The sequence below is a fragment of the Cynara cardunculus genome, assembly GCF_001531365.2.
Source record: "Cynara cardunculus var. scolymus isolate 2C chromosome LG 5, CcrdV1, whole genome shotgun sequence".
Taxonomy (NCBI): Eukaryota; Viridiplantae; Streptophyta; class Magnoliopsida; order Asterales; family Asteraceae; genus Cynara; species Cynara cardunculus.
In genome coordinates, this window is record NC_037532.1 from 30,303,039 (window position 1) to 30,316,817 (window position 13,779).

The 13,779-nt window shown below is 35.2% G+C and overlaps 2 protein-coding genes across 2 annotated transcripts; one reads left to right on the forward strand and one right to left on the reverse strand.

Annotated features, from left to right (window-relative positions):
- The first annotated feature begins 364 nt into the window (after positions 1-364).
- Positions 365-1,864, forward strand: LOC112513588 (thioredoxin H1). The gene is made up of 3 exons (XM_025119893.1): positions 365-445; positions 933-1,055; positions 1,523-1,864. Exons 1-3 carry the CDS (start codon positions 365-367, stop codon positions 1,670-1,672), a joined length of 354 nt encoding a protein of 117 aa, XP_024975661.1. The 3' UTR covers positions 1,673-1,864.
- A 1,007-nt stretch (positions 1,865-2,871) lies between these two features.
- Positions 2,872-8,924, reverse strand: LOC112512983 (beta-galactosidase 3-like). Its single transcript, XM_025119109.1, has 18 exons — positions 8,754-8,924; positions 8,556-8,651; positions 8,354-8,466; positions 7,789-7,855; positions 7,620-7,712; positions 7,300-7,443; positions 7,068-7,156; positions 6,895-7,000; positions 6,575-6,662; positions 5,966-6,084; positions 5,702-5,866; positions 5,209-5,387; positions 5,024-5,133; positions 4,843-4,952; positions 4,660-4,770; positions 4,038-4,151; positions 3,536-3,738; positions 2,872-3,289 (listed from the first exon to the last, which is right to left on the reverse strand). The coding sequence occupies exons 1-18, from the start codon at positions 8,922-8,924 to the stop codon at positions 3,178-3,180; spliced, it is 2,190 nt and encodes a 729-aa protein (XP_024974877.1). The 3' UTR covers positions 2,872-3,177.
- Positions 8,925-13,779: the final 4,855 nt, after the last annotated feature.

Below are 13,779 nucleotides of genomic sequence, written 5' to 3' on the forward strand. Positions count from 1 at the left end.
CAAATATAAATTACTTCGTTGTTGAACCTAAATTAAATTATAAAAAATTGAATTAAAAATTACCCAAAAAATAAAGAATTTTAAATAGTTAATTTGATATTAATATCGATATATTTTTATCAAATTTTTTATGATATCTTCAAATTTATATTTTATGAAAAATAAAAACATCATCGTTTTTTTAAAATCACATAAGACCATATTATAATATCAATTAAGATAAAGAATAAAATAAAAATATATATAAATAAAAAGAATATATTAGCATGGTAGGGGGGCGATACAGCACCATCCTAAACAAAATTCCTGATAGCAAGCGAAACAGAAAATTTTCTTCGTTCTTCGAATTTGGGAGATTTTGAAAATGGGTGAAGAAGGACAGGTGATTAGTTGCCACACTGTTGATGCCTGGAATCAACAACTCCAAAACGGCAAGAACAAATTGGTATTGTGCTTCATTTCTTATCCAGATTTCATGCATTCATTCAATCATACTTGTGTTAATTTTTGAGTTTTTATGTCGATTTGATTATGATTCATAGTCATGTCGTCAGATTTCTATCTCATACGCCTAGGTTGATTATGATTTTTGATCGTCAACACTAATGTGATTATTCGAATGATCAATGGCTTACTGTTATTATCGATCTCCTTTTGTTCTGATTAGGATTCCTATCCATATCAGCTTCGTGCTTTTGATTTTACGGTGTTCTGTTAGCAATTTTCTGCGAAAAGATCATTTCATTAAGGAATCTGTAGAGACAATTAAATCTACAGAAGGTTGATTCATATGCTAATCGACCCGAATGATGATGTTTACTGTCTAACCACTCGATTTGATGACTGATAAACAGAAATTAGTTATGATGTCTGATGCCTGTTATTGGAATGGATCTTAATTCTTACCCAACAAGTGTGTAATATCTGTACAGATAGTTGTGGACTTTGCTGCTTCTTGGTGTGGACCTTGTCGAGCCATTGCTCCATTTGTCTCAGAGCTGGCCAAAAAAATGCCCCATGTTCTCTTCCTCAAAGTTGATGTCGATGAGTTGAAGGTACAAACAGGTTTCTTAAATATAACATTCAATTTTTTTCTTGATCAATGTTACAAAGTTTCAAGATGTCGTTTTAACCGTTAATCTATTGAATTTGTAACATTTGATGACATTTATGTCAATTTTATGTCCATTTTGACGTAAACAAACCTGCTGATTTTGTAATATTTAGTGGCATGGATGTCAAGTTCATCATCCATCTTTCCGTGAACCTTTGATAAACGGGTATTGTATGTTGTCAAATGCTACAAGATCAGCAGGCCACAAGTCAAAATGGGTATAAAATAAGAAAATTTGAATCTTTGTTATATTGATCGAGGAAAAAAAAACCTTTGTTACGTTAAATAGGAACTAAACCAAACATTATTACATTTTGAAGTATTTTGCATTGTTAGAAACAAATCGGAAAGAGTTTACTTTTGATTATAGAAGGCAATCTTGGAATGATTTTGTTTTGGGCATTGCAGGAAATTGCATCAGATTGGGGTGTGGAAGCAATGCCAACTTTCTTGTTGCTGAAAGATGGGAAGACGGTCAGCAAGGTCGTGGGTGCAAAGAAAGAAGAACTTCAACAGACGATCATCAAACATGCTGGTAACTCTGGTTCAAGTTCATGATTCAGATTTTGCTTCATCCAAATTTAGTCGTATCTCGCTTTAGAAGATTCATAAACACTTAGGCCAACAAGCCTAAGATCCTCTAGTTCTCTTTCATATGTTTCTGTCAACTTTTCGTTTTGTTTGCTTGAAATTTAATTGAATAATGTGCTTTTAGGGACATGTCTTCAAACAAATGAAGAGATTTTGCTACATAATGATCCCTTCTAGTAATTTGATCTAACAAAATGGCAACTGATTTCCATTTTGTTAGGAAAACACAGTGCTCTTTGTCACTTAGCTTCATCAGAAGCCAATTTTAACAAAGAGCGCATATAATCACTGTCTAGAAGCTTGTTTTAATCCATATAAAGATTTATTAAGTCTGCAACAAATGTAGAATCATATAAAAACCAAACCTAAAGGATGTTTAATCTAAATCCCCATGTGGAAAAGCATTGTTGCCATCAAGTTGATGCATCGTCCTGCCTTGGTGTTTGCGGAGCCCAACGTGTCCCGGTTGCCAAGGTTCTGGATCCGCCATTGCATCTAGGTCTTTCTGGATATCTTTAGTAGATTATTAATAGAAGAAGTTCAAAGTAACCCAATGAACTTTTCCATTTTAAAATATTAAGTTCTTAAAATTTTTTTGGAATAAATAAACAATTGAACTTTCTCATTTTGAATGATCAAGTCTTTAAACAGTTTTTTAGATAGATAACTAAATAAGTCATCAAACTTTTAGAAATCGGTAACTTTCATCCTTTTAACTAAAAAACTACTTGTAAACAGCTATGAAGGTTTAAAAGTTAAAAAAAAACCCGAAGCCTACGATAGGGCAGCGATAGATTTTAATGGCGTAGGGTTTGGGAACGGTAAAACTGATTTAGTTTTGTTAATTAAAACCTTATTAACCGGTTATAGGTAGTTTTTTAGGGTTAACATGATGTAGGTAACCAATTTCTAGAAGTCACCATGTCCTTGCATGCTGCCATTGAACAAGATCAGAAGAATCGGTTTGAGGTTTAACATCTTTCCAGTAACAAAACCAAGCTTGTTCTTCGGTGATAATTCTATCTCCATAGCTTTCTTCCAAGAACCGAACCCGAAGCCATCGACTAAAGAGGACTTGAAGCATTGGTCTGATTTTGATTTTGTTAAGACATCAGGTGCCATCTCTTGTTGAAACAAAACTACAAACACCTTATGTGCAAAAAAGATGATGAAAGAGATGGAAAAAATAAAATTGACCAAGATAAAAGCATAAGTACAACTGGGACTCAATTGAACAATGTTATCCACTATATGATCTACCTAAACAAGAACCTAATCTGGGGGTTCATTTTTCCCCCATTATAACATAAACAACTTACAGAAATCACACCATTCCCATCACCCATTTGGTGATCAAACCCAACACCTCGTTCCAGATTCCACAAGAGCGAAAGGACTAGTTTCCATCACGAAGCTCACAATTTGGAATCCCTTAAAGGAACTAGGCTAAATCCTCTTTATCACATTTGGTGTTAGTTAGTTGATCTCTTAACTAGTGAAACTTTAATAGGGTCACCGCCAAGTTCTTCAAAAAGCACCAACAAGTTATTTGTCGGTTTTAACCAAGATCTTGGCACATGGTACCTGAAACAATACCTAATCTGTCAGTAAATGTGCATAACATTAACCTTGGGGCCAGCTCAACAGACAAATAAAGGTCAGGCCTTGGGTCTCCTTCCCATAGGATTAGAGTTTCCTTAGAGCCATTGGGATTTTTCTGGCTGTTATCTTCAGGACCCATAGGATTAGTCGAGGTGAGTGCAAGCGGGCACGGACACCGACAGTTACCAAAAAAGATAGAATTTGTGTCATGTCTTGCAGTGGTCTTACCATCTCTGCGTTGGTTGACCACACCCAAGCTGGCACGTCAATGGGCGATAGGTTCCAGCGTAATGGCACCCTTGGCAATCACCTGTAGCATAAGTTGTCCAATATCTGCCAATGCTTTGCCCATTGATCCATGCTTGACCTTTTCCCATAGTATTCATGTCTAGAGCCAATGGCTCATCACCATCAGGTGCATTGAAGTAAGCCTGCAAAGAATTTAGGACCCTTATGGCTTGATTCATTGATTACTGTTTTGAAAACAAAATTAAGTTGGTTTTCATTGTCAACTGGACAAATCCACTTATGAAACCAAACCAATCAAGCCCATTATATCTCATCCGGAGGCGGGGTTGGGGGTGAGATGAATGCAGGCTCGGCATGTATGTGATTTCACATAAAGATTTCTCCTTTCCGCTATCGTTTCTAAAGTTCAACGTGGTTATGAAGTTTTTCATAACATATGAAGCTTTTTACCGATGATGATTTGTTTGTATGTTTGCCATACCTTGTACCATGTTAATGGTTGATGTTTCTGGGCAATCAAAGAATCTTGATTCCAATTGATAGAAGACATAGGATTTGACGAGATAACATTCATGGCCTCTCCCTTCAGACCAACCTGTTCAAAAAACTAGTTGATAAACTAGATAACTATGCAAAATGACCTAAAAAGCGAAATATAAGGGGCGTAATTGGAAATGAGTGAAGAAGCCCCAATAAGCTATCTAAAGTAGCTTTCCAAAAAGCTACCTTATAGCATACCAAGCGAGGCTTCTTTGATAAGCTTAGAAACTAAGGATCTGTTTGTTAGCAGCTTAATGACACTCACAGCTTATTCACTCAGCTATACATGACAGTTTGGAAATGGCTTAATGATATATAGAAAGTGACTTATTCAGTAAGTTTTTAGGATGGAGCTTTATGCAGAAAGCCAAGGTTTTTCGAGCATGCCCCTCCCAATTAGAAAAATGCTCACTCCATCTACGAAAAAACCATCCCAAGCAAAAAAAAATCTAATTTAGACAGACAATTTTATCCATACAGGACTTAATGGAAAACCAACCAAACAGTCAAACCTGGTAAAATCAAAAACATCAAGTTAAAGTGGGAGAACAAAGTAGTCGAACCTGGTAAGTCCAGTTAGCCCATGACAAGTCCCGTTTCCCTTGGTCAAGACCATACAAAGCCACCGGACCTAAGACTCCAGTCTCCCATGTTTCATAATGTCCTCCGATGTTCTTCACAAAAATAGAACTTTTTTAGTCTTTCTATTGCAACCAATATAAATAGTAGAAAATCAAGAATCTAACCGGCAATCCCATGGCCACGCTAAGTAATGCGATCTTGTTGCTTCCGGCACGTAGATTGATCTCTTTTTTGTACGTAACTTTCCTATGTTTTCTAGTTCCAAAACCAGAACCTACAAATGCTTTATGGTTTAGGGTTTAGCGTTTAGGGTTTAAGTAGAAAACCAATATCCCATTAACATACCTAAGTGTTCTCCATTTACGAACACATGAAGAGCATGACCGGATGACTGCACCAAAAGCTTTGGGAGCTCCCCTCCATGCAAGAAATGTTCAGATGAACCAACATCAACACTATACCAAATAAAACACCATATTCGTTATTTATAAGATTAACGTCAATAGGATACCTTAAAATACGAGTCTTACCTAGTTGTATACCAAAGATAATCACTAGCATCTCTTGTGACATTAATTTGCTCCAATAGACCCGTTGTAGTGAATACAGAGCTCTCATCAGCTTTGGTTACATCTTCGGTATATGTCTCCCAAGAAAACATTTTGGAATCGCTCAGTAACATTTCCATTTGTCTGGATTGAACTCCAACCTGCACCGGTTTTATAGCATTATAAAAAAGATGTGTATAAAGGTAATAGCTAGTGTAAACTTGGGCCATGTTTGGCAACAATAAGGTAGCTGTTAGCTGATAAGCTAGTTTTCTGAATAAGCTCTAGGGGTTTTTTTTCCACTTTTTTCTAACTATGCCCCTTATATTTTACATAAATGATCAAAGACCCTAACTTTTAGGTCATTATCATTTGTCATCTAACTTATCAGCTAGTTTTTATCAAACATGACTAATTTATCAGAGCTAGCTTATCAACTAATTTGCCAAACATAGCCTTGATCAAAGTTACGTACTTCTGCTGTGTTGAAACCAACGCTTTTGCAGTCAGGAAGGATGCTGATCGACCAAGGAGGTAAAGTGTAGTGCTTGTTATTAAACGTCACTTTTGCAGCATTATTCGGGTCGTAGTTTGAGAGAAAGGCTGCGCAGTTTTGTGATCTGGGAGAGAATACATGCGCCTGGAAAACGTTAATTGTTTAGTAAGGATTTTTTTTCCAGTTTTTTTGGGGAAAATGTATTGTAGTTATGTGTATATATATATATATGAAGATCAGAACCTGTTGAAGGCTTCCCAAAGAGGTGATAATGGGATCTGCTGAAACTAAAGCAGGCTCACATTGCTTAATGACCTTGTGAAGCTCCTTCAAATGGCCATATTTCGGTTGCCTGATCAAGCCTATACGGATTCATTAGTAAAAGATTAACATTTCTGACACTCGAGTGTTAAGAGTCTCACATCAGCCAGACTTGGACCATTTATGCTCGATATATGTTGGAACCTTGCTTCTCTCCTCAAGGGCTCTTTTGGAGAAAAATCTAGTGGGGTTCCTTATATTCTAACATGGTATCCAAGGTCTACCATTCCAGGGACTCGATACTCTAGGACAATATGCGTCCTTCTAGCCTCCGTTGGAGGGGGCATGCAAGAGTTCCACACTGGCTAGACTTGGATCATTTCTCGTCGATATATGTTGAAATCATCTTCTCTCTTCAAGAGCTCTTTGGAGAGTGATCTGATGGGGTTCCACATATTCTATAATCGACAGAGATGGGTTTGAATCTTGAGGTCAAATATGGATTTCTCAAGATGTGTATTGGGAATTTGATTTCAGAAAGTTATGGTTTGAACTTGAAATCAAAATCCAAATATATAGTTTTAACCTCACCATATTCATCAAGTGGAGCATCATAGTCGTAACTAGTAGTGATGAACGGGCCTCCAGCGGAACGACCAAAGTTTGTGCCTCCATGGTACTGTTTTCCGAACACACATGTTTTCAGGTGTTACTTAAAAGTGATATTGGCATAGTGGCAGGTTCATTTGGGAACCGTAAATATTTTGAGAAACATATATTCATAATGAAGATCATGAAGATTCATTATAAATATCATGAATATTCATTATGAATATTGGTTCCTTGGTTCTCAAAATATTTAAGGTTTCTAAACGTACTTTTCCCTATTGGCATAAAGTGGGTAAACCAACCATGTAGTAGTTTATGAATGATCCACCCTTTTGTATGAATCGAGCAACACCAAATGCCAAATCTTGAACCGGCCTCTGATGAGCTGGACCGCCAAATTCCGAAAACCTGAAGAGATGGACATTTGATCAGTGAACATATGATCTCAATGGAGTTCAAAATATAAGTAACATACCATCCACTCCAAGCCTCGGTCCAGAGTGCGGGTTTGTAAGGCTTGTTCGGCGAAAAGTCATCACAGTAAAAACCATTGCACGTGTTTATCTGTCACCAATGACCCGAAAAAAGTAAGCAATTTTGTTTTCAAGAGATATTTCATGCTTAGAGCTTTATACTTCGGTCAGGCTGCAAAAAGGAACAGCCCAGGCCGACCCAACCAAGCCCAATCGGACAAACGGATAGCTTACAATAGGATCAGGAGCATCATCTTGCTTGCACATGACCCACGGGACACCCGTACCCAATCCAATGGCCATATTTGCAGCCCAAGTCATGTAAGTATGGCCAGCACCTCCATATGCCTTCCCTACTGATCCATACTCATTCTCAACCTGCACCAAACAACATTTAGGCTATGGTTGATAAACTAGTTTGATAAAGTGGTTGTTGGTAGATAAGCTAGCTGTTAGCTGATAAAATAGTCATGTTTGGTAAAAACTAGCTAAAAAGCATTGAATTTTGTCATGAAGTTTTGAAAATCAAGACTAACATTCACTATCGTTTATACCTGAGAAAGAATAATCGGGCCTCCTTGAGATTCGAACATCTTTTCGCTCTTCATCAAATTCACAATTTTCTCGGTGAACCCTTTCATTGCCATCTGCAAATAAGTTAGCAGAAGTTACGGTTTTCGCTCATAGCTTCGATTGTATTACTAAAAGGTAGAGAATTGTGACCTTAAATGGCTCATTATCTGTTCTGAAACTAATTCCAGGAACATACTTCAGCCAAACTGGGAATCCTCTGCATATCATAAAATTACCCCTTTAATCTCTATCTTTTTGGAAGTCCATCTTGCCACTTTCCATATTCAAAATTGACCCAGAAATATAAAGCCATTTAACCCTAAAATGCTTTGATGACATCTTATTCAAATAGTTCAATGCAAGATTCCAGAATTTTTCTGGGTTCTAATGCGAGTTCTATGAGTTTTGGGTACTAAAAAGAAAGTAATTAACCACTCGGGTTGCCGTGGAAATCTCATCTTCCTCGGGTTAAAATCCTGACCCTGTCAAAGCTGTTTTCCACAGAGGTTCACCTATGACTCTAGGCGGGGCGGTGACCTGGGCTCAGGTGGGTGTGAGCTGTTCCGGAAACCCACAGTTACCAAAAAAGAGTAATTTGTTTGACTACAAAATGTCAAATATGGAGTTCTATTGAAGTTAAACCCTTATAAGCCCACTGCATGAACTGCATTTTCTTGTTTTTGAGGATTAAAATCAAGAAAACATAGAAAATTACCCAAAATTCCATTCTGCACAAACATAAGGTCCAATTCGAAGATGAACATACATCCCTGCTTTTTGTACGGTCTTCAAAAACCTCACCAAATCGTATCTCCCTTCAAAATTATACTGAAATTTCACCCAAAAACTTCATTAATTAAAAAAAAACAGAGAATTTATGTAATCTGCATCATAAATTATCTGAAAAAAGAAGGTACATTGCCAGGAGAAGGTTCATGAACATTCCAAAAGACATAAGTATCAATCACATCAAGTCCTCCATCTTTAGCCTTCATTATAAGATCTTCCCACATCTGCAAACAATTTCATCAAGAAACCCCACAAATTCAACTCCATCATAACTACCCACATTTGACATTAATCAAATCTATATATCAAAAATGGTAAAAGGGTACCTCAGGTGTGCTTCTTGGATAATGTATAGAACCAGAAATGAGGATTCTTCTTTCACCATTGATAACAATGGCTTTGCTATCATAAGTGACACTGCAATCGATTAGTTGACAACCCAGTTGAGTTATAATCAAGAACAACAAAACCCATTTGGAATTCGATTTGGTTTCCATGATATTGTTTCTGGGTGGAGGGAAAACTTTCAATTTTCCAAGAAAAAACTGTTTACAGAGAGGGATTGTTTGAGGGAGCAGCAGAAAAAAGGGCAATTTTTAGTGGACAAGACACCATTGACACTGAGATCTGGAGTGTGTGTATATATAGATATAGATAGTGTAGTAAAGTGTGTATGTATAGGTATACATATATATGGCGACATATACGTACAGGCTTTCAAATTACAGTGGTCGAGAGAGAGAGAGGGACTCTTGACTGCGTGACAGCAAGCGGGTACCCTTGTTGTAAAGCAAATGTAGTTGGTGTATCAGATGACATAAAAAGACAAATTTGAGGATTTAAATTTGGTTTTTTATGTTAAAACAAGCGGAAATCAACTAAAATAGTTAATGAGACATCTTACGTTTGTTTCATATCCATCTTTTAAACTCGTTAACAGATTTTTTGTCGGAAATTACATAACTTGCATAATTCACTTTTTCAAATTAAAAGAACGGAAAAAAGAGGCATTATGTGCAAGGGCGAACCTACAGCCAAAGGAGCGGGTTTCCATGCACTCGCTAAATGTAAAATTGTTAGAATAAATTTTTTGGATATGAAAGGTGCAACGGTTTTTTAATGCCCAAAAATCCTTAGAGTTGAGAAATTATACAAAATCAGACTTTCTAATTCTAGAAAACTATAAAAAGATTTACTTCTTACTCAAGTTTCGAATGCCCAAAAAAAGTCATTCGAAATTTACCACAAAAGTAAAATAAAGCCCTTGAAATCAATTAAAAACTTAAAAAAGTCTCTCGAAATCAACTAAAAAACTTATAAAATCTCTTGAATGGCGGGCGAAATTAGGCTAATAACACACTGAGCAGTTTTGTGGGCATTTGCTTCAATTTAAAGGTGCACCCGTTAAATTTACCACAAAAGTAAATAACGAGAAAATAAATGACGGAAATGTAAATGACGAGAATATAAATTGCGAGAATGTAAATTACGGAAATTAAATAACGGAAAGTAAATAACAATAAACGTAAAAGAACATAAAATAAAGAATAAGAAATTAAAAGACAAGAATTAAAAGATGAAAGCTTTAAAACTCAAGAACTTGAAATTTCTCAAAAGGTTCTCTCAAAATCAGCCCTAACCAGCTGATTTTGATCTTTGATATATGTTAAAGAGTGTGTTTAAATCACAAGGTTAAGCCCACTATTTATACACAAAGTCTTGCAGTAAACAACAAAGATATTAACCACTAGTTAATGTCCAAAAGTTAATAAAAGGGAATCTTAAGTACAAGAAGACATATTAATTCAAAAATCCCTGATTAAAAAAGTCTTCCAGCTGTCTTCCATTCAGCATCCAAAAGTCAGCAGCTTAATCGTTAAGCCCTCGCAAAACCGTGCACGTATCTGGTAGTTGTTGCTGCAATGCTGTAGCATCAGGCTGTTTTAACAAAAATTCTCTGTTAGCTTGTATCTTTGCATCCCAACAAGTTTAACCACAATATTTTAGCTCCATAATAAAAGTATAAAGAAATAATTCAAAATGACTCAAAGTGAGAATGAAAAGAAACTAATTTTGACTAAAAAGCGTAAACGAAATGCATTATGTGTTGAATTCTCAACACATATCAGGTGACTCTAAAGTGAATTGGAGAGTCTAAATTGACTATTTTGTCAGTTTTTTTTCTAAAAATAATCAGATTTGGAAAAACAGCACTCAGCTTAAGAGTAAATGTAATATAAGTCAGGGTTCTCGTGGGACCAAACATTTTAATGAGGGAGCAAGACATATGATGAAAGTTAAGATTCACACCAAAAACGTTTCGTGTGTTTTTCTATGAATATTCAATTGGCTTTTATACGAATATTCGGTCCTGTAAAGATTTTGTGTTTTTTCAGTCAAGATTTGACGAGATAAACAACCTCATCAAACGGTTTACAGTCTATGATCTCGCAAAAATTGCTTTATCTCAGACGATCCCAAATCAAATATAATATTATCTATATATTTTTAAGTTCAATTACTATCTTGTGGGCGATTATTTGATTATTTCAATGTCCAAAAATTACCCTTCAAAAATGATCATCCTTCTAATAGCATCGAATATAAAACGAAGTCGAAGGTTGAAGCTTGATTACTTGGAAGTTATGAGATGAAAATCGGAAATCACGGTCAAAGTTACGGTGCAACAGCAATTCGTTACTTAAGATTTCCATCATCTACTTTGTTTTGTAATAGCCATTACATGTATATAGGACGAGAATTTAAGTACATGCTATATCGTTTGATAGTACGGTAAGCAGTTTTGTTCTTTTTCAACTTGATTATTGACTATCTGGCAATGAGAATGAATCATCGAGCGTGGGATGATGTCACTAGGAGAAGTCATTACATAGATAAATGGATAAATAAATAAATAATTATATATACCCTTATCCAATAGATTGAAACATAGAATTAGAATTAAAATTAAAATTTGATTTCAAATCTCATAAAAATCCCATCAAATGAATATAGGCATGGCAACGGGGCGGGTTTTTGTAATCCCCGGCCCCGGTTTGTAGTAACATCCCCCTGGCCCGGCCCCGGTCCCCGGCGGGTACGGGGATTATTATCCCGTCCTCGGTCAAACCCTATTCTTTATTTTGATTCTACCGGGGGCCCCGGCCCCGGGACTCGTTTTAGTGGGGAATCCCCGTCCCCGTTCAGGTCGGGTGAACCGGGTTCCTCACCTGGTCGGGACAAATCATCATCCCTAAATGGATATTTAGATTTTCTAAATAAATCAATATTTATGAAAGGTATTATTATTTTACATAATTTAGATTTTGAGTTTAATGGTTTTAAAAGTAAAAGTTAGAAGATTCAAAGTTATATGTACGACGTGCAATAAAAAGTTGTACTTTTAACCTTCTGTTTACATGTGGCCTTGCAAAAAGGGAAATTTGAGTCTATGAAATACCACCTTTATATTAAAAAAAACATGATTAAGGGTATATCACGGTTTTCGTCATGTGGTTTGTTTTGAATTTTGATTTTTGTTTTTGTTTTTGTTGTTTAAATATTATGATTTTTGTCTTTATGATTTACAATTTATTAAACAACCTCTTCCACCACCTCCACAATCTTCGTCAGCCACCGACCAACATCGTTCATCGCCACCACCATGATCCATGAGCCACCTTACCTCCACCACCGGCTACCACTGCCCACCACCACCACCGTCGGCCACCACTATCGGCTACCACTACCACTTTCTACCATATTCATGTCCTCCACAACCATAACCATCCATCTCCACTACCACTAGCTTCGTCGACCACCATCATTGTCCACCATCACACCTACCTCCACCACATAGGCCACAACTACCTACTTCACCACTGTTAACCGCCACCATCACCACTATCCACCATCTTCACGTCCTTCATAACCACTATCGTCCATCAGTTACCAATGCGTCTACCTCCACAATAATTGTTGTTGCAACAATCTTTATCGTGTCTTCACCAATTAATAAGAATCTTCCAAACCGAATAAAACATAATTTATTCTTTGTATGAATCGGGTTTTATCAAAATACCATCAATTATATAAACTTTTCATTCAAATTTGGTATCATTTTATATTTATGTATATGATAATTGTGTAAAAATGTTTATAAATTAAATTATTTACTTTATTTGTGTTAATTATAATTATTATATAATATATAAAATCATAAAATAACTTTTTGGGACAACTTATCTAGTTCTATCATGTCCAGTTCTAGTCGTAACAAACACCAGACAGACACTTGTTCTGTCTCGTCCCGTCTTGTCCAATTCTACCATCTTGACTTGTCCAGTCCTGTCCAATCCAGTCTTGTTAATCATGTCTGCGTACCAAACGTTATCTTAATTCCAAGCCATAAGGATAAAAAACGCAATATCTAAACTACAATGACAAGAATTATAATAATTAACTAACCATATGGACGAAAATGTAATTTGCTCTTTGTTCAATTATTAAATTATCAAAACATGTTTTAATTTTTGGGGAAAATCTAAAAAAAAAAACAATGAACTTTAGTGTTTAGAATGATTAAGTGTTTGGATAATGTTTTGGAACAAATAAATCCTTAGACATTCCAAAACTTGTTAAATAACTTCTTGAACTTTTTAAAATCTGTTAGATACATTCTTATGACGTATATAACTGGTTAATATGGTAAAATAATGAAAAAAGTCTGGAAAAAAAAAAAACAATAGACTTTCATATATTGAACGATTAAGTCCCTAAACATTTCTTAAACCAAAAAAGTAATTACATCTATAAAATGAAACAATTATATCAAAAAAATACTTATATTTAAAAAGTTTATTGATAAAGTTTATTTTAATTAAAAATAAAATATATTTTGTCAGTGATTTTTCAAACTAAAGAAAAATAAAAAATGATTACTGATTAAATTTATTTTAACTAAAAACAAAATATATTCCGTATGTGATTTTTCAAATTAAAAAAATAAAATAAAAATTTAAAAATGATTACTGATGAAATTTATTTTAATTATAAATAAAATATATTGCGTTAGTGATTTTTTAAATTAAAAAATATAAGACGGATTAACGATAAAATTTGACTAAATACATAATTAATTAAAATTCGTCGAATCCGTCGGTGAAATGATATCACTGATAATATTCAAGCACAATCTTTCAATGTTAATGTGTTAGAGCGTCTGACGATGGTCAAGTTAGTCATCAATTAGATATAAGTAATCCATACATATATATCAATGAACACTAGCAACGAATTTTATTTAAATACGAGTTTATTTAAATTTTATCGTTAATCCGTCGGTAATTTAAT